The following is a 19,804-nucleotide window of genomic DNA, read 5'->3' on the forward strand; positions in this document are numbered from 1 at the left end:
AAAGCCCTCCTTGGATTCTTGCCAACTATTTCCGTTGCATATTAAATTCTTCATTTTATTTCGCTTTCAGTTATAGTTTCACTAAACCTAAATACTTTACTGTCATTTTAATTATGGTGATACTTATTATTAACTTTATGAGGCCAAATGTACTTCGAGTTCACAATTATTTATTTAAAATCAGATTATGAGGAATAAATAGGCTATATTAAATTAGGCTAGTAGGGATTGTTAGAAACTATGTAAAATATATTCTCATAGAGTAATTATTTCACCTTTATATAAATTCTGCAAATGCGCTAAAAAAATGTCTGAAAAATAATCAAAATTAATTTAAAAAAATTAAAATTGAAAAAATGCATGATTATTATTCAACAATTATTTGATATTCTTCCGCTTTAAAGTTGGTAAGGTTTTGTAAAAATCCAGAATCTGATTAAGAATCTATTTTTCTTCGAGAACACATGTTTTAATGTAAACAGAGATCTTCTACCAAATCTAGAAAAGTCATCGTATTTGGTAAAAGTGACTGCAAATTTTTTTAGTCGCCACTATTTCAAAGTCTAAAGGCTTTCGTGAAGCCTTTAAAGTTTTTTAAATCGTTCGAAACATTTCGCAATTTTTAAAGTTTATGAAATGTTTGTAAAAAAAATTGTGAAATCTTTTGAAATCTTTCGCAATATTTAAAGTTTTTAAAACATTTGTGAAATATTTGAAATCTTTTGAAAGCTTTGAAATCTTTGAGAAATTTTCGTGAAATATTTGAAATATATTTGTGAAATGTTTGAGACATCGGTGTGAAATATTTTTGAATCTTTCGAAATATTAAAAAATTTTGAAATCTTTGTGGAAGCATTGAAATCCTTTGACATCTCTTGAAAGCATTGAAAGCATTGAAATCTTTCAGATATCTTCGTGAAATCTTTGAAATGTGGGTGAAATCTTTTGAAATTTTTCGCAGAATTTAAAGTTTATGAAATCTTTCGGAAGGCATTTATATCATTGAAATCTTTTGAAATCTTTGAGACCTCTTTGAGAAAGCATTAAAATTCTTGAGAAATATTTATGAAATTTTTGAAATATTTTTGTAAATCTTAGGAATCATTGTGAACTTTTAAAATCTTTCACAGTATTTAAAGCCTGTGAAATCTTTTCGAAAACATCGATATATTCTCAAATATTTTGAAAGCTTTGAAAACTTCAGACATCTTTCTGAAATTTGTTAAAATCTTTTCGAAATATTTTAAATTTGTGATATTTGTAAAATCTTTAAAATCCTTTGAAAGCTTTGAAATCTATTAAACATCTTTGTGAAATCCTTAAAATCTTTGAGAAACCATCATGAACTCTGAAATATGTTTTTGAAATCTTTGAAATCATTGTGAAATATTTTTAAATCTTTCGAATGGTGAAATCTTTGAAATAATTTGAAAGCTGTGAAATCTTTGAGAGATATTTGTAATATCGTTAAAATCTTTGAAATCATTGTGAAATATTTAAAATCTCTTGAAAGCTTTTTAATCTTTGATATATCTTAATGAAATGTTTGAGAATGTTTGTGAAATTTCTGTAATATTTGTCAAATCGTTTTAATGTTTCTGATATCATTGAAATCTTTGTGAAATTTTCAAAATATTTTGAAAGCTTTGAAATATTTTATATGTCTTTGTGAAATAATTAAAATCTTTGAGATATCTTTGTTTTAATCTTTTGAAATCATTGAGATCTTGAAGTTTTTTCAACTCCTTTGAATCCTTTGAAACCTTGTAGATCTTTGTGAAATCGTTGAAATATTTAATATTGTTGTGAAAGCTGTGAAATCTTTCTGAAATCTTAATTTTTCTCCGAATTCTCTGAAACTTCATATGATATTTTGAAATTGTTGACATCTTTTGAATCTTTCGTAATCTTTGTGATTTCATTCAAATCTTTAAAATCGTTGTGAAATCTTTGAAATTTTCAGAAAGATTTTTAAATTATTTAGATCTTGGAATTTTTGTAAAATCATTTAAATCTGTAAAATGTTTGTGAGATTGTTGACATTTTTTTAATCTTTGTGAAGGTTTTATTAATATTTTTAATCTTTTGAAAAGTTATGAAATATTTTTTGTACAAGGTTTGAAATCTTTGAAGTTGTTACGAAATTTTGGAAATTTTGTGTAATACTTTTGTTTTTTTTTAAATCTTATAAAATTTTTGAAACCTTTGAAATATTTGTGAAATCATTGAAATCTTTTAAATTTTGTATCAAATCATTGAAAACTTCGAGAGTGAAGTCTTTTGGAATCTTTAGAAATATTTGATATCTTTTAAGTCTTTGCGAAAGCACTGAAATCTTTGGAAATCTTGAAGATATTTTTTGAAACTAATTTGTTTTATTTATTAAATCTTTGTGACATATTTGGAAATTTTTTAATCTTTGTGAATTTTTCAAGTCCTTGAAGTCGTTGTGAAGTCTTTCATAATATTTTGAAATATTGGATTAATAATATTAATAATATTAATGAGAATGGTTTAGAATTACATCATTCTCAAAAAGCCCTTTCCACTAGCATTGTTTAATTATTGTATAATAAATGATAGGTAAATTAGTCTTCGATCAATTATACAATGTTTTGAACACGAATTTAATTGACTAATTTTTAAGAAAATGTAGATCTCGAATTTTTTAAAAATAAACACGGAAAAGTAACGAAATTTTAAAACCAGACTTCTGAGCCAACTCATGAAAAAGCTACTCTATAAAGTTTTGGAAGACTCTCATTATTCTCATGGCTCCTAAGAAAATGAGAATTTGAGGAAAATATTTTAAAATAAAACCCCTAAAAGGAATGAAATAAATGAATGAAAAAATGCAGATGTATAGCAATGTGGGAAAGGATAGGATAGGCGATAGGATGTAATTTGATTTGTTTTTGTTTTCAGAATTTAACTCCCTTGATCTTTTCATTCGAGTTGCCGATAATGGGTGCGTCACAAGCGATGCCAGACTCCACGTCGCCTTACGTGGTAAAGATTCAGGAACAGTACAATGTTCAAGTCATGTTTCGCACACGGCCAAAGTTGCATGCTACTCTTGTGGTTGTGAAGGGATGTGAATGGGAGGTATCTCAAGTGAAGGAGGCCACCGTTTTGCTGATTCACTACATGTGCGAGAACTTAGCTGTAAGTAATTACTTCATCCATATACCATACCGTACAATACCACTCATTCCATACCACTCATACCACATGCCCTAAAAATGTTCAACACCATTTTTTTATTTATTTTATTTTTTTTATCACAATTTCTGCTCGCGTTCTCATTTTGCTTCCGCATAGAGAAAGCTCTGTGATTGTAACAATTTCGAAATTTTTAAAATTTATTTGATTAAACTTTCATCAATTAAAAATTTTGTAGAATGTTTACAATGTTTTTTATGAACACGATAACTTGAAGATAGTTGTGGAGGGCTTATTTCCACCACTAATATCTTAAAACTGACTGAAGGATTCCTAAAAATATTTATAAGAAAATTTTGGTAGCACTTTTAGGCTGGTGACTTGACTGGGAAACTGGGAAAGACCAGAAACTTTATTGGACGGGAAAAACCGGGAAATGGCCCGGAATATAATTAAACGCCGGGAATTGACTTCTGATCACAGTAAAATTCAAGTTTTCATTATTTTAATAATTTTGGTCAATTTGAAAAAGTGATTTCTACTTTATATACAGTCGCAGATTTTTCCAATTGCCTCAGTTTAATCTAATCACATCATAATTTAGTATTTAATTTAAATTTTTTTATTTTTTGGAAATTAAATTAGAAGTTTGAAAATCTATTTTCCTTGTGAAAAATTTACCTTTTTAGTATAAAATTAATCTTTATGGTTAAAAAATAAACTTTTTGGTGTAAAATTTAAATATTCCAGTTAAAAATTCATCATTTTAATTGAAAAGTCATCAGTTTGATTAATAATTAATTCCTTCAACTCAAAATTTTAATGTCCATTTTTGGTTGGAAATCGATATTTTCTTGTTCATAATTCAACAATTTCGATGATAATTTCTCTATTTTAATTGAAGCTTTATTTGTTTTGTTAAAAATCCACATATTTGGTTAAAAATCGATTTTTTTTAGAAATTATATTTTTCTTTGCAAGTTAATCTTCTTGTTTAAAAATTTTTCTTTGCAGTTAAAAATTCAAGTATTTGAGTTAAATATTCTTTTCACTTCAGATGAAAATTCATATTTTAGGTTGGAAATAAAACTACTTAATTGAAAGTTAAACCTTTTGTTAAAAATTAATTTTGTTTGCTTGAAAATTCATAACTTTAATTAAAAATGTATTTTTTGGTTGAAATATATAACTATTTGCATTAAAACTTGTTTTCTTTGGATGAAAAGGGATTTTTTGCTGAAAATTACTTTACTTTGTTGAAAATTTGTTTCTTTGTTGTTTGAAAATTATTTCGTTTTTTAAGCTGACATATAATTATTATTCCAGTTAAATATTTCATAATTTTAAATAAAATTTACTTTCTCTGGTTAAATATTCAATTGTTCACCAAAAACTTAATTATATAATTTTTGGCTGAAACTGATCTTTTTGGTAAAAATTCATTTTCTGATTTAAAGATGTGATCTTTTACGTAAAAAATTCAATTATTCTAGTTAAAGATTCATCATTTCAGTTAAAATTCGATCAGTTTAGTTCAAAAATAATTCCTTCAACTTAAAATTTGAATGACAATTTTTGGTTGAAAATTTATCTTAAATTTTTCATAATTCAACAATTTGCATGAAAATTTGTCTATTTTAATTGAAGATTCAACTGCATCGTTACAAATCCACATATTTGGTTAAAAATCGATTTTTTGGTAGAAATGATCGTTTTCTTTGCAAATTAATCTTCTAGTTCAAATATTTGTTATTTTTATTAAAAATTCAAGTATTGCAGTTGAATCTTTTTTTCATTTCTATTGGAAATTCATCTTTTAGGTTGAAAATAAAATTTCTTAGTTGAAAGTTAAAATCTTCCGTTGAAAATTAATATTTTTTTCCGGAAATCCATCATTTTAATTAAAAATCTTTCTGGTTAAAGAATCACCTTTTGGGTTGAATGTTGAAATTTTGTTAAAAACTATTTTTTTTTAAGATGAATCATTTTGATTTATAATTCATCTCCTTCTTTGAAATTTTATATATTTTTTTGAAAATTTATTTCTTTGGTTGAATATTAAATCTTGAACTAAAAATATAACTATTCCATTTTTTATTAAAAATTGATACTTTTACATAAAAATCAATATTTTATACTCGGAAATGCATGTACTTCGTTAAAAATTCGTCTTTTTGTGTCGAAAATTGATCTTTTTGTTTGAAAATTCATCCTTTTTGATGAAAAATTCAACAGTTTTGTTTGTAAATTAATCTGTTTTGCTTGTGAATTCAACTTTTTTTTGTAAATTCGTCCATTTGATTGTATTCAACAGTTTTATATTTCAAATAAAAATCTTTTTTGTTTGTAATACTTACTATTTCCTGTTTTCTTGCGAATGCATCTTTTTTGGTTAACTTTTTCGTTGAAAATTCATAATTTTATTTAAAAATTCAATTGTGTGGTTAAAAATTAAACAATTTATGTGAAAATTTTTCATTGATCTGTTTGATTTAAGATTCAACTCTATCCTTAGAAATTTAAATGTTTTATCTGCAAATTTCACTGTTTCATTTTTGGTTGCAAATTTATTTTTTATAAGTTAAAAGTTCAATTATTTCTTAAAATTTTCAAGTATTTTGTTGAAAATATCTTATTTTGAGTTAGAAAATTAATCAAGCATGTTGAAAATACATCATTTTGATTCAAGATTCAACTATTTGGTTCAAAAAATGGTATTTTTTGGTTGAACTCAACTTGTTGTAAATACATATTTTATAATGTATTGAAAATTTACCTTTTTTGTTGAAAATTTAACTGTATAAAAAAAAATCATCTCTTTGGTTTGAAAATGGTACTGTTTTTGTTTGAATTTTAATCTTTTTCTGTCAAAATTCCACCATTCGGTTGAAAATGCATCTTTGTAGATTGAAAATTGAACTATTTTGTTAATCTTTTTTTTTGTTCGGAAATTTAGATTTTGTTAAAAATTTGCCCTTATGGATTGAAAATTCATCAAAAGTGTTGAATTTTTATTTTTACATCTTCAAAATTTAAAACTTTTCAAATTCATATCTTTTAGAACGAATAGTTTTAAATTTGAAAAATTTACAATAAAAAATACGCAAGTTTTAAATAATACAATTTCAAAAGCTAACTTTTGTGATTTACATAATAAATTTCTTGAAATTGGAAGATTTAGAATTGAAACGTTGACTTTTGATTTCCACAATTATCAAATGCAAGAATTTGTATGCATCATTAATATTGAAGTTTTTAATTTTGACGATGTAAAATTAGAAATTATGTAATTTTCAAGTTTAAAGTAACAAATTCTGTAAGTTGGATGATTTGCATTCGAAATTTCTTCATTTTTCATAATTGAGAGCACTTATAATCTCTAAATATTCTCTCTAAGTATAGAATCTCTAAACTTCAGAAGTTTTCAATTGTAACTCTTTAAAATTATGAATAGTTAATGCTCAAAATTTAAGAGTTTTTAATTTTGACAATTTATAATTAAAAATTTCTGTAATTTTTATGTTTAACATTAGAAATTTCTTCAATTTGCAAGATTTAGAATTGAAAACTTGACATGATTTCCAAAATCATAAACATCATACAAATTTATTAATTTTTATTTATATATCTTTAAAATTAAAGCATTTTTATTTCTATATCGTTCAATATTAACCGTTTTTAATTTTGACATTGAATAAAAAAATGATGCTCCTATACATCCTTAAAATTTAAGTTTTTAATATTGAAAATATGGAACTAAAAAGTATGGAATTTTTAAGTTTTACAATTTAAAAAGCTGTAATTTTTATGAATAATATTCAAAATTCATTCAACTTGGAAGATTTAGAAGTAAAAATTTGACTTTTGATCTTCAAAGTCATCCATATTCAACAGTTTTTATATATACATCTATAAAATTAAAGAGTTTTTAATTTTGAAAATTTACAATTAAAATTATCTAAATTTTAAGTTCTGCAATTAAAAAATCTGTAATCTTGATGATCTACATTGAAAATGTATTCAATTTGAAAGATGTAGAACTGAAAATTTGACTTTTTATCTTCAAAATCATACATAAACATTTCAGGAAAAAACTTTCTAGCAATTATCCAACAGAAGATAGTTATAAACAAAATTATTTTAACAATTATTTTTGTTAACTTGAAATAAATGTTTCCTCACTCTAAGCGAAAACTTGACAAAAGGGGAAAATTTAAAAATAAGCCGCAACTATTTAGCATTACTATAAGAAAAATAGTTACAAACAATAATAATTTGTTTAAACAATTATTTTTGTTAAATTTCATTCATTCTTTCAATAATCTGAGTGCAAAGGGGACAAAAAGTTGAATATTTCAACAAAAAAACTGCAACTTTCTAGCAATATTCTAAAAGAATATTACCATACATAATAATAAAGTGTTTAAACAATGATTTGTGTTAACTTAAATTAATTATCACCTCACTCCAATTAAAAATGGACAAAAAGTGGCAAATTTTAGAAAAAGCGGCAACTCTAGCAACATTCTTCGAGAATATTATTATATATAATAAAAAATTGTTTAAACTAATCATTATGTTAAATTTAATTGATTATTGCCTCGCTCTAACTGTCAAGTTAAAAATAAGTTGAATAAATGAGAAAACCCGTGGCTTTCTACCTCTATTGTAATAGAAAATTGCTGAAAAAAATAAAAATTTATTTTAAAAATTAATATAAACATCCCATTACTAGTAGAAAGTAGTATTTTACTTATTTAATGCAATTTTAATTTTTTTAACGCACAAAAATCATAATTAGCGCCAAAAACTTGTAAAATCCATATTTTCACTTATGGGTTTTTTTGGTACTATAATTTTTGGTAGAATTTTTTTTGTAGTAAATTAATCTCTTTGTTAAAGAATTAATTTTTTCAGTTGAAAATTCAACTTTTTTGTTGAGAATTCTTTAATTTTATCAGATATTCGTCTTTTTAGTAGTAAATTAATCTTTTTGTTTAATAATTCTTTTTCATTTGAAAATTCAACTGTTTGGTTCGGTTAAAAATTTATGTTTTGTGCCTGAAAATTCTACTTTGTGGTTGAGAGTTCCTGAACTTTATTAAATATTCATTGTTTTTTCAGTAGAAAATAATCTTTTTGTATAAAAATTTATCTTTATGGTTAAAAATTTAACAACTAGGTTTTAAAGTTGAACTACTTTCTTAAAAATTTATTTTTTGGTTAATGATTCGAAATTTGAGTTAAAAATTCATCTGTTTGGTTGAAAATTTAACTATTTGGTTGAAACTTATTTCTTTGCGTGTTTAAATAACTCTGGTAATTAATAACTTACCTATTCTATTTTTGGTTGAAAATGTTTTTTTAAAGTAAAAATTGAACCATTTTGTTCTTGTATTTTGTTGGAAATTCGTATTTTTTGGTATAAAGTTAACTTTTTTTTATCAAAATTTCTCATTTTTGATTTGATAATTTAACTGTTTTATGTAGAAATTCGTGATTTTGTCTCGGAAATGCAATAATTTAGTTTTAAAAAATCAACTATTTGGTAGAAAATTCGCTTTTTTATCATTTAAAAATATACCTTTTTTGAATTAAAAGTTTAAACCTTCCATTTTTGGTAGTAAATTAATCCTGTCGGTTAAAAATTCATGTTTTGTAGTGGAAAATTCGACTTTTTGGTTGAGAGTTCTTGAATTTTGTTAAAAATTCGTTGTTTCTTCATTATAAAATTAATCTTTTTGCATAAAAATGTGTCTCTTTGGTTAAAAATTTAACAACTAGGTTTTAAAGTTGAACTACTTTCTTAAGAATGTATCTGTTTGTTTGGAAATTGAACTTTTTGGTTGAAAACTCATTTTTTCGTGTCAAAAAATTACTTTGGTAATTGAAAACTGACCTATTCCATTTTTGTTCGAAAATGTTTCATTTTTAAGTAAAAATGTATTTTGTCTCAAAAGGTCAATAATTTAGTTTTAAAAATGAACCATTTGGTAGAAAATTCGTTTTGTTTATCAATTCAAAAAATATAGTTTTTTTAAATTAAAAGTTTAAACCTTCCATTTTTTGTTAAAAATGTACCTTTCTTAGTTTAAAAATTCAATAATACCCGGATTGACTCTCGCACAAAACTAAATTAGGGACATTTCAACACTTATTCTGAAAATACTTTTTTAAATTAAATTGTTGATTTATTACCGAAGTTTATAATTCACCACACGTTCACGCAGATAACTTCGGCATATTGGCAACTTGGCTCGCTATAAAGACCAAAAAATCAGTATAAATTTAAAATCGAGTTTCACTTAAAGGTTACTTTACTTTCGGGGGGGGGGGGGGGCAATTGCATAAAATTGGAAATATAGTTTATGGATGATTCCTCAGCTTAGATTGAGATTCATATACTCGTTGCAGAGTCAAATTCAAGTACAAATGTCGATGGAGATCTCTCCTCAACATCACAGCATCGTGCTAGGAAAGCAAAGCAGTAACTTGAAGATGATTATGCAGCGTACCGCTACGCAAATCATGTTTCCTGATGCCGGTGACCCGAATATCCCAAGTCTGAAGAAAAGCAACGTTACCATTACTGGGTCAATCCATAATGTTTACCTAGCTCGTCAACAATTAGTGGTGAGTGATGAACATCTAATTAACTATGGCTATGTTCCTCAGCGAAGCGTCATTTAAATACAGTTATGCACGATTCTAGACCTCGGAGGTCTTAAAATATTCTGCGAGGCGGAAACAACTCTAGTTAATTCATGGTGGGATGAAATCAAAAAACGAGGTTCCAAATAACATGTAGGTGGCAATTCTTGACCGATTTTGGTATTCAAAAAAACAAAATTCAGCATTAAATTTCGGAGAGATTTATGAGGCCTGATTTTTAAATTTTTTTTTAAACTCTTTTTTTTAATACAGAGTGACGAAAAAGTCGAGTTTTTCGTTCTCTTCTGTTTATCTGCGTCGAAAGAAAAAAAATTATCACATTGTTAAGTCAATTGTTATAAATTAATTAATTTAAGAAATAGTCTACACTAAGGATTCTTCGTTTGCAAAGTAAATTTTTGCGTTAAAATTACTTGCTTTCATCGAAAAAATAATACTTGATCCAAAAAATTTGTCAACCGATATTTTGTATTTATTTGGTAAAGAAATGCCTAGTGTGGATATTTAAAGGTCGAAAAAAAAATTTTTTTTTCTCCTAATTTTCCTCAAAAGATGTCGCCAATGATTTTTATATGTGATGTTTTGTCATTTTTGATTAATTTTGTAAACAAATTGTGTCTTTAAAACATGGAAAACAAAAGAACATTTTACATTTTATTACTAAGGAATTAAAACTTGATTGCGACTAATCAATAGAATTTTAAGAAATTGACCAAGGATAATGATATACAGCAAGTGCATGCTTATTATTGTTGTACAAATTTCCACCCTTAAAAATTCCTAAGAACACTAGGTTTATATAATTTGTTAACAAAATTAATAAAAAATATTGGATGATAATTTTCCATCATTTAACCCCACTGGCGACGTCATTTGAGGAAAATTAGGAGAAAAGGGATTTTTTTCGATCTTTAAATCACAATGTTATAAATTTTATTATATAATTTATTTATAAAATTAATAAAAAATATCGGGTGATAATTTCCCATTATTGAACATCACTGGCGACATTATATAGGGAAAATTATGGGGGAAAAGATTTCTTTCTGCCTTTAAATGTCCACATTAGGTATTTGTTTACATAATTTGTTGACAAAATTAATAAAAAATATTGGATGATAATTTCCCATCACTAAACGTCACTACTGTCGACATAATTTGAGATAAATCAGGAGGAAAAACTATTTCTTTCTGCCTTTAAATGTCCACTCTGGGCATTTGTTTATACAATTTGTTTATAAAATTATTTTAAAATATCGGATGATCATTTCCCCGTCACTAAATATCACTGCCGTTATAGTTTGAGGAAAATTATGAGAAAAAACGATTGATTTCTGCATTTAAATGTCCACACAGGGCATTTGTTTCACAATTAAATTGAAAGCTTTCAAAATTTAAGAGTTTAAACAAAATTGAGAATCTATAAATGAAATTATTTCAGATTGAAATTTCGAAAACAGAAAAATTGAAGAACTTTAAAAATTGACCACTTACAATTCAAAGGAAGTGAAATTTGCTTCAGTGCTTTTAAATAAAAATAATTTATAATTCGATGCGACTAAACTATATTTTTAAAAAATATTAAAATTGATTCGAAAAATTTTTCTGAAGTAAAAAAATTAATTTTTCGTCATTTTCACCGTTCAAAATGTAACAAATATTAATTATAAGCCTTTGAAATTGAATTATTCGAGAAAAAAAAGTATTAAAATGAAGTGTAATTTTTCATATAAAGGCTTTGAAAACCGTTGTCGCAAATTAAGGGGAAAAATTCTTTGCATTGGTATGAACAGATTGTAAAAATGGTAATTTAATTATTTTTTGTATATCTGTTAGGTATAATAATTTAATCAACTGCTTAGGCTCATTTAACAATTTTTTAACTCTTAATATTGAAAAATTTGTTATTATGGATTTTAAAATTGATTATGTTTTTAATATTAGGTAATCGAAAGCCAAGAACGCGTCAATTTCTTTTTGATTTTTAATATTTTACATAATTTTTAGTTGAAAATTCATCTATGTTTTTGGAAATTCATTTTTTAACGTAGAAATTTATTTGCTTATCTGAAAATTTAACCATTGTTTTTCAAGTTGATAATTAATCTTTTTTGGTGAAATGTTTAACCATTTTGTTGAAAACTCGTTTGTTTTTGTTCAAACATAATTTTTTCAACTGAAATTTAACTATTTTATTTTTAATTGTGAATTAATCTTTCTTAATGGAAAATGTATCCATATAGTTTGAAATTATTAACATTTTGTTGAAAAATGGTCCTTTTTGGTAGAAAATTAATCTTCTTGGTTGAAAATTCATTTTTTTTAAATTCAACTATTTGAGTGATAGTCGAATTACTTTGTTATAAAGTCATTTTTTGGTGAACGATGCATACTTTAAGTGAAAATTCTACTTTTTCCTGAAAAATTTAACCATTTTATTGAAAATTCGTGTCTTTTTTTTTAAAACTTGTTTTTTTTTCTAGAAAATTATTCTTCTAGCTTGTAAATTCATCTTTTTCGTTGAAAATCATTTTATTTAATTCAAAATTGAACTACTTAATTTTCTCTTGTAAATTTTTTGTTAGTTATAAATATTTTTCATCTATTTTTTTAAACATTTGATTTTTTGTCAAATTGATTTCTTAACTGAAAATTTAACTGTTCCATTGTTTAAGAAAACTTGATCATTTTTAGTTGAAAATTCATTTTTTAAAGTGGAAATTAATTAATTTATCTGAAAATTTAAGCATTCTTTTTCAAGTTCATAATTTATCTTGACAAATGGTCCTTTTTGGTAGAAAATTAATCTTTCTGGTTGAAAATTCATTTTTTTTAATTCATCTACTAGGGTGATAGTCCAATTAATTTGTTAAAAAGTCATTTTTTGGTGGACGAGGCATAATTTCAGTTGAAAATTCGTGTCATTTATTAAAAACTTGTTTTTTTCTTCTATAAAATTATTTTTCTAGCTTGAAGATTTATCTTTTTCGTTGAAAATTATTTTCTTTAATTCAAAATTTAGCTACTTCGTTTTTTATTGTAAATTCATTTTTTTTAGTTCTAAATTGAACTATATGGTTGAAAATTAACGTATTTTGATAAAAATGCCCTTTTTTGGTAGAAAATTAATCTTGGTTGAAAATTCATTTTCTTTTAATTCAACAATTTAGATTAAAGTCGAACTGCTTTGATAGAAATTTATTTTTAGGTTGAATATGCATAATTTTAATTGAAAATGCATCGCCTTGGTTAAAAATTCAACTATTTTGTTGAAAATATAATTATTTCTGTTTTTGTTGAAAATTTTTTTTTTTAGTTGAAGCTTAAATTGTTCAGATAATTTTTTTTATTTCAAAATTGAACGAGTTGGTTGAAAATTCATGTAGTTTGTTTGAAAATTCTTAATTTTCGGTAGAATATTAATCTTCTTGGTTAAAAATAAAAATATTTGTGAAACATTAAACTACTTTGTTGAAAAATTAACTGTATTGTTAAAAATTGCTTATATTTTATTGAAAGTTAATATTTAACTAAAAATTTATCTTTCAGTTTTTATTGTATCATTTTTTATTTTTTTATTTTTCATTTATCATCTTAAATTGAAAATTCATGCACCTAGTTTTATAAAAAAAAATTTTTGTTGCAGAAAACTAATCTTTGTAGTTAAAACTTAATTTGTGTGTGTGTGAAAACTGCATCTTTTATGATTAAAAGTTCATTCTTTTTAATTCCAAAGGTTACTATTATATTTTTGGTCAAGATTTGATCTATTTTTGTTAAAAAATATACTATTTGGTTGAAAATGGATTTTTTGTTGTTGAAAAGTTCGACCATTTGGTTGAAAATGCAACATTTTTATTAAAAATTCAACTATCTTGTTGGAAATTCAACTATTTCCCTAAAAAGTGATCTATTTTTGTTTGAACATTTAACTTTTTCGTTGAACATTCGTCTTTTTGTATAAAAAATTCATCCTTTTGGATTGAAAATTTATCTTTTTTTTGCAGAAAGTCTAACCATTTGATTGGCAATTTAAATTATATATTTCACCTTAAAGTTATAGAATGTTTAAATTTTTACAAAATTTATATAAAAATAAAGAAATTATTATTGAATAGTTATTGTTATGAACTTTTAAGAGTTAACCGGAAAAAATGAAAATCTTTACCCGGAAAACCGGGAATTTTTTGTTGTAATTTGAGACCCTATCGGACAAACCAGGATAACTCATTTTATATTTTATATTTTTTTTATCTTTGCTTCCACCTATAAAACATCTGAATTGAAACCAAGAATTTTTTTTAGCGATGTTATTGAATTAAGTTAGAATCCAGCATTCTGATTCTTGAATGTGACTTACGTGGACATTAGATCATCAAGTGGAATTTTAGATTATCCGCCCAGTCGAACATTCTCTCGGCACTTTCTCGAGATCAACTTTACGATAAATTATTTGATAATAATTATAGAAAAGTATACTCATTTCATTTTTTTTCCAAGTGTGAAGCTCGTATTTAATTTCAATTTAAATTCTTATCGACAAATAGAGAACACGGCAACGGTTTGATCATGATTTAAAAATTACGGAAATGCATTTATAATCATGGTATTACATTGCCGTAAATTTTATCGTGAGCATATGATTCATCATCTTTTTGCAACATTGTTACTGGAAAATATTTTTACTCATACAACCTTATCTGCATTTTTTCTCTACATCGTTAAAGCATCAGTTGTAAATGATTTACAACACAACTGACACTGAGGTGAAGAACAGACTACAGTAAAATTTTTATTTTAGAAATTAATAATGAATCACACTTTTTTTTAATTGATTTGTTTAATTATTTAAAATTCAGAAGCATATACGTGTAAAAAGAAAACGATCAATTGATAATAATAGGAAATTCATTGGGATCAATTTTAAGTCTTTTAAATTGTAGAACAAAATGAAATTAATGATTGGAATATAATATTTTTTAAATATATTTGAGGTTTTACTCACGATGTTTTTTTAATTTTATATCTCGGTTAATAAGTTTCTTATTTTTTAAAAATAAAAGACCTTTAACGTTTTTGACTCCTGAAATAAGTATCAGTGAAAATAATTAAATTGTTAAAGTCTATTATTACAATAAATTCCTTAAATTTATTAATCGCCACAATTTCACTAAACTCTCTGGAATCTTTCAATGCCTTCAATTTCATGAATTAATTGTATTCCTTTAATGCATTAAAATCTTTTGAATCCTCTGCAATTCCTGAAAACCCTGAATATTGCAAATTTTCTGAATTTGTAAAATGTTCAGAATTCCTTGAATTACTTAAATGACGTGAAATCTCTCAAAATTCGCTAAATTCATTGAAATCCTTAAATTTAATTGAATATTCGGAATTGTCTGAACTCCTTAACTTCTCTGAAATCCCTAAATATTCTGAATTCCTAAAATTTTATGAATTCCTAAAATTTTATGAATTCCTTGAATATTCTAAACTCCAGACATTTCTTAAGTTCCTGAAATTCTTTGAATTCCTGAAATTTCTAAAATAGTCTGAATTCTTTGAATTTCCGAAATGCTCTCGAATCCGTCAAATTCTTTGAATTTTCTAAAATCCTTAAATTTCTGGAATATTCTATATTCCCCGAATTCCTTGAGTTCTCTGCATTTCTGAAAATCTCTGAAATCCTTGTTCTCTGTAAAATATTTATTTCTTAGAATTTCTTATAATCCTTGAACGTTCTGAAATCCGTTAATTCTTTTAATTTGTTAAGATTCAATAAACACACTAAAATCCATGGAATTTTCTGAATTTACTGAAATCCTTGAATTCCCTGAATGCCCTAAATTCCTGAAATTCCTTGAATTTTCTGAACTCTTTGAATTCCTTCAATTTTATTAATTTATTATATTCCTTTAATGCTCTGAAATCCCTGAAATTCTCGGAAATTCCTGAAATTCTTTGAATTTCTTAAATTCCTGGAATATTCTAAATTCAGTGAATTCTCAAAGATCCTTAAATTCCTTAAATGATCTCAGATCCGTGAAATTCGATGAATTCTTTAAATTCTTAATTTTTCGGAATATTCTGTATTCCCTGAATTCTTTGAATTCTCTACTCTTCTGAAAATCTCCGAAATCCTTGTTTTCCGTGAAATTCATGATTCGTCTCAATTTCTTGAAATCGTTGAATATTCGTACTTTCTTGAATTCTTTTAATGTTCTAAATTCCTGACATTCTGTAAATTCTCGGAATTTCTTTAATAATCTAAATTCTTGGAATTCTGAAATTGGGTTCTATTCTGTATTCCCTGAATTTCCTGTATTCCTTGAATTCGGAATCTCTTCAATATTCTATATTATTTTAAATATTCTGGATTCTCTGAAAACCGAATTTCAAAATATTGCAAGGAATTTATAAAATTTAAATTAATTCAAGGATGCTGATGATTCAGAAAATGTATATGAATTCAGATATATCAGGGAATTCGGATGAATTCAGAAGATATAAAGGAAGTTCAAAGAATTCAAAGAAATGAAACATTCAAAATTACTCAGTTTGTTTGCAAATCAAAAACTGTTACTCCAACGAGAAAAAAATATTCACATCATTTAAAATTTTATTTCACCGTATAGTATTTACCTATGAAAATGTCAGCTGTGAAGAAAAAAAATTGATCTGCTGATATTCAAATCTGGGCTGAGGCAGATTTTTTTCTTGTTCTTCAATAAAATGTTAATAACATCTTCCAAAAATTAATTGAATTAAGAACTGAATATTTTGAAGGTAGCTTTCCTATTCTAAAATTAATTGGAAACTCAATGTTTCCCTTGGGTTGTAGCGCGCATATACTTGCTAGCTGTTTAATAATCAAGCCTAATTTGTGGACCTTTTCAGCTAATTTAATTTTTGTGCTTCGAATAGCGAATCATAATGAATTCAAGTCATTTAAATATTTCCGATAGGTAAGTGCGATTGCGTTTATGGAAATAGAAACGGAAAATTGACGTCGATAGTTGAGAAGGTTAAGGGCAGCAAACGCGCGTTTCCGCCGACGCGATTACAAACCTGTTTGCTTAAAAATAGCGTCAAGTAATTTATTTCTTGACCTCTTCTAGTCAGCCGGAGATATTCTTAATAGAAGGCCGTGCGAGCTCATCTAATATAGTTTGTGCACTCTTTTAACTAATGCTTCTTAACAGAACGTATTTGTCTTGAAAACACCTTGATGATGATGATGATGTCTCAAATCGGTGACGATCAATTAGTCAAGAATTATGACATTTCAAGTTGTTTCTTGATTCTTAGCTCATGTCAAACTAGGAATATTTCAAGATTAAATTCTGTTCATTAGAACTTGACATTTTTAAATCAAAATCAACAGGAAATCTTTTTCAAATGCAGAATAACAGTAGTATTATTTTGAAATAGACTATCCTGTTGACGATTCTGCTATCAACAAGAGTTTCAAGACTCAGATGAAAATTCCATTTTATTTGTAGAAAAAGATTTTATCTACGAGTTTCTGGGTTTCCCGAAATGCTGGCTGAAAAGATTTAGGCTAATCAATATTTGAGAAGATGTGATACCATTTAAAGATGGTTACGTTCTAGTTTTTCCATTTTTAATTCATACAAATTTCGATGTTCAAACGATTCCTTCGGACAAACGATTTTTGAAGAACAAGAAAATTTATGCCTCGACTCGGATTTTAACTGGAAACACCACTATCTATGAGTGGAGCGGTAACCAATTACGTTTAACGCTCCACTTATTGACAGTAGCGTTCTCGGTTCAAATCCGTGACGAGGCAGATTTTGTTTTGCTCTTCTAAAATTGTTTTTCCGATGTCATCAGGATTACAATTTTGATCTTTGCATATTAATGTTTAGGGAAAACAAAAAATTGAAGAATTTTCGAAATGAAGTGTTATAGCCACTCTGATATGATACTCTTGTTAATAATTTATTTGCCTTGTATTTCTATTTCTATTTAATAACAGTTTCTTCCTCCTGACGATTAAACTTTTGGTTAAATATTCAACAATTTTGTTTAAAAAATTATCCTTCTTGGTTGAAAGCTCAAGTGATTTGTTGAAAATTCAACTATTTTCGTTGAAAATTCACATTTTGGTGTTCAAATTTAAATTAAATCTTTCTTGACTGAAAATTTCGTTTTTTTGTTTAGATTTAATTGTTTTTAATTTAAAAATGAAATATTTTTTGTTGAAATATCTACTAAATATTACATTATTCGTTAGTGATTCTTCTTTTTTTTTTTAAATTGAATTGCTTGGTTGAATGTTGATTCATGTTGTTAAAAATCGAATTTTTTTCTGAAGATTCATCATTTTAGTTGAAAATTCATCTCTCATTGAAAATTTGGGGATTTTCATGGTTAAAAATTATTTTTTCGACTTAAAATTTAACTATTCTAGTTAAAGATTCATTACTTTAGTTGAAAATTTATCTCTTCGTTCTAAAGTTTAACTATTTTTTTTTAAATTATGTTTTTAAATTAAAAATTAAATAGCTTGGGTAAAAGTTTCAATGCTTTGTCAAAAACTTTATTTATTATTAATTATTTGTTGAAAATTGAAATATTTGTTTAAATATTCACTTTTTTTGTTTAAAACTATTTTTTTAACTGAGAACCTAAGTTATCCATTTTTTGCTTAAAAAATGATCCTTTTTAGTTGAAAATTTGTCATTTTTGGTAGAAAAATAAATTGTAAAATGATTTGATGAAACATATAAATCCTTTCTTCGACCGTTGATATTTATTGATTTCAAATCGTAGATTTCAAATCAAAAAAAATAAATATCTTATTTTGAAATTTCCTCTATTTCGATTAAGTTGTCTTCTTTCTTGACTGAAAAAATGTTATTTGACAAAACTTCCTAAAAAAAATCATTGTTTTTTATTAAAAATTCGTCTTTTTTTTTCAAATTCGTCTTTTTTAGTTGATAATATATCTATTTTGGCAGAAAATTCAGCTATTTAGTTCAAAATTCGTCTTTTTTGGATGAAAATTAAACAATTTGATAGACATTTTTTTCATGAAACTAAAAAATATTTTTTTTTGTTTTAAAATTCAACTCTTTTGTTAAGAAATCATTTTTTTGTGGCTAAATTTTTTATTATTTTGTCAAAAGCAAATTCGCTTTGGTTATATTAATTTTTTTACTGAGAATTTAGTTTTTCAATTTTGATTGAAACTTAATTTTTCAAGTTTGAAATCCAATTATTTCTTTGAAAATCCGTTTTTTCGGCTTAATATATTAATTATTATATATTTCGTTAACAATTCATTTTTAATTGAAAATTCGATTTTTCGGGTTGAAAATTCCACGGTGTTCTTAAAATTCCTACTTTTTGTCTTGAAAATATGACTACTAAGTTTTACTTTTTTGTTTGTTAATTTAATTTTTTGGATTTTCTGACTTTTTGAGTTACAAATTTAATTAATTTGGAGAAAATTTGACTATTTAATTGATCATTTGTTTTTTTGGCTTGAAAATTCAACTGCGCTCTAAAAAGTTAAATTATCTGGTTATAAATTTGGTTAAAAATTCTAATACTTTGTTGAAGATTTAACTATTTTTTTAAAAAGTCATATTTTAATTTTACGATCAAAAGTTCAACTGTCTTCTAAAAAATTCAATAATTTGGTTAAAAATGTAACTGTTTTTGATCAAAGTTGAATTTTTTTGAAGATTCAACAATTAAAGTGAAAATTCATTCCTATTGGTTGGAAATTCAATAATTTGGTTAATAATGTAAACTATTTTTTTGACAATTGAACAATTTTGTTAAAAAGTCATATTTTACGGTCGAAAATTTAACTTTCTTCTAAAAAATCCAATAATTTGGTTAAAAATGCATCTGTTTTCGATTGAAATTTATTTATTTTTTGTTAGGAAATTCAACAATTCGGTTGAAAATTCATCTCTGTATTTTGGAAATTCAA

General features: G+C 25.1%; 1 protein-coding gene across 6 annotated transcripts in view; it reads left to right on the plus strand.

Moving 5' to 3' along the window:
- The window catches only part of LOC117179893 (protein bicaudal C homolog 1), a 163,159-nt gene that overhangs the window by 118,067 nt on the left and 25,288 nt on the right, over positions 1–19,804 (plus strand). For all 6 annotated transcript variants that reach the window (XM_033372084.1, XM_033372087.1, XM_033372083.1 and 3 more), the window contains 2 exons: positions 2,926–3,165; positions 9,577–9,795. In XM_033372084.1, coding sequence (XP_033227975.1) covers positions 2,926–3,165; positions 9,577–9,795 — 459 coding nt within the window. The remainder of the gene's footprint in view (positions 1–2,925; positions 3,166–9,576; positions 9,796–19,804) is intronic.

The sequence above is a fragment of the Belonocnema kinseyi genome, chromosome 9, assembly GCF_010883055.1.
Source record: "Belonocnema kinseyi isolate 2016_QV_RU_SX_M_011 chromosome 9, B_treatae_v1, whole genome shotgun sequence".
Classification (NCBI taxonomy): domain Eukaryota; kingdom Metazoa; phylum Arthropoda; class Insecta; order Hymenoptera; family Cynipidae; genus Belonocnema; species Belonocnema kinseyi.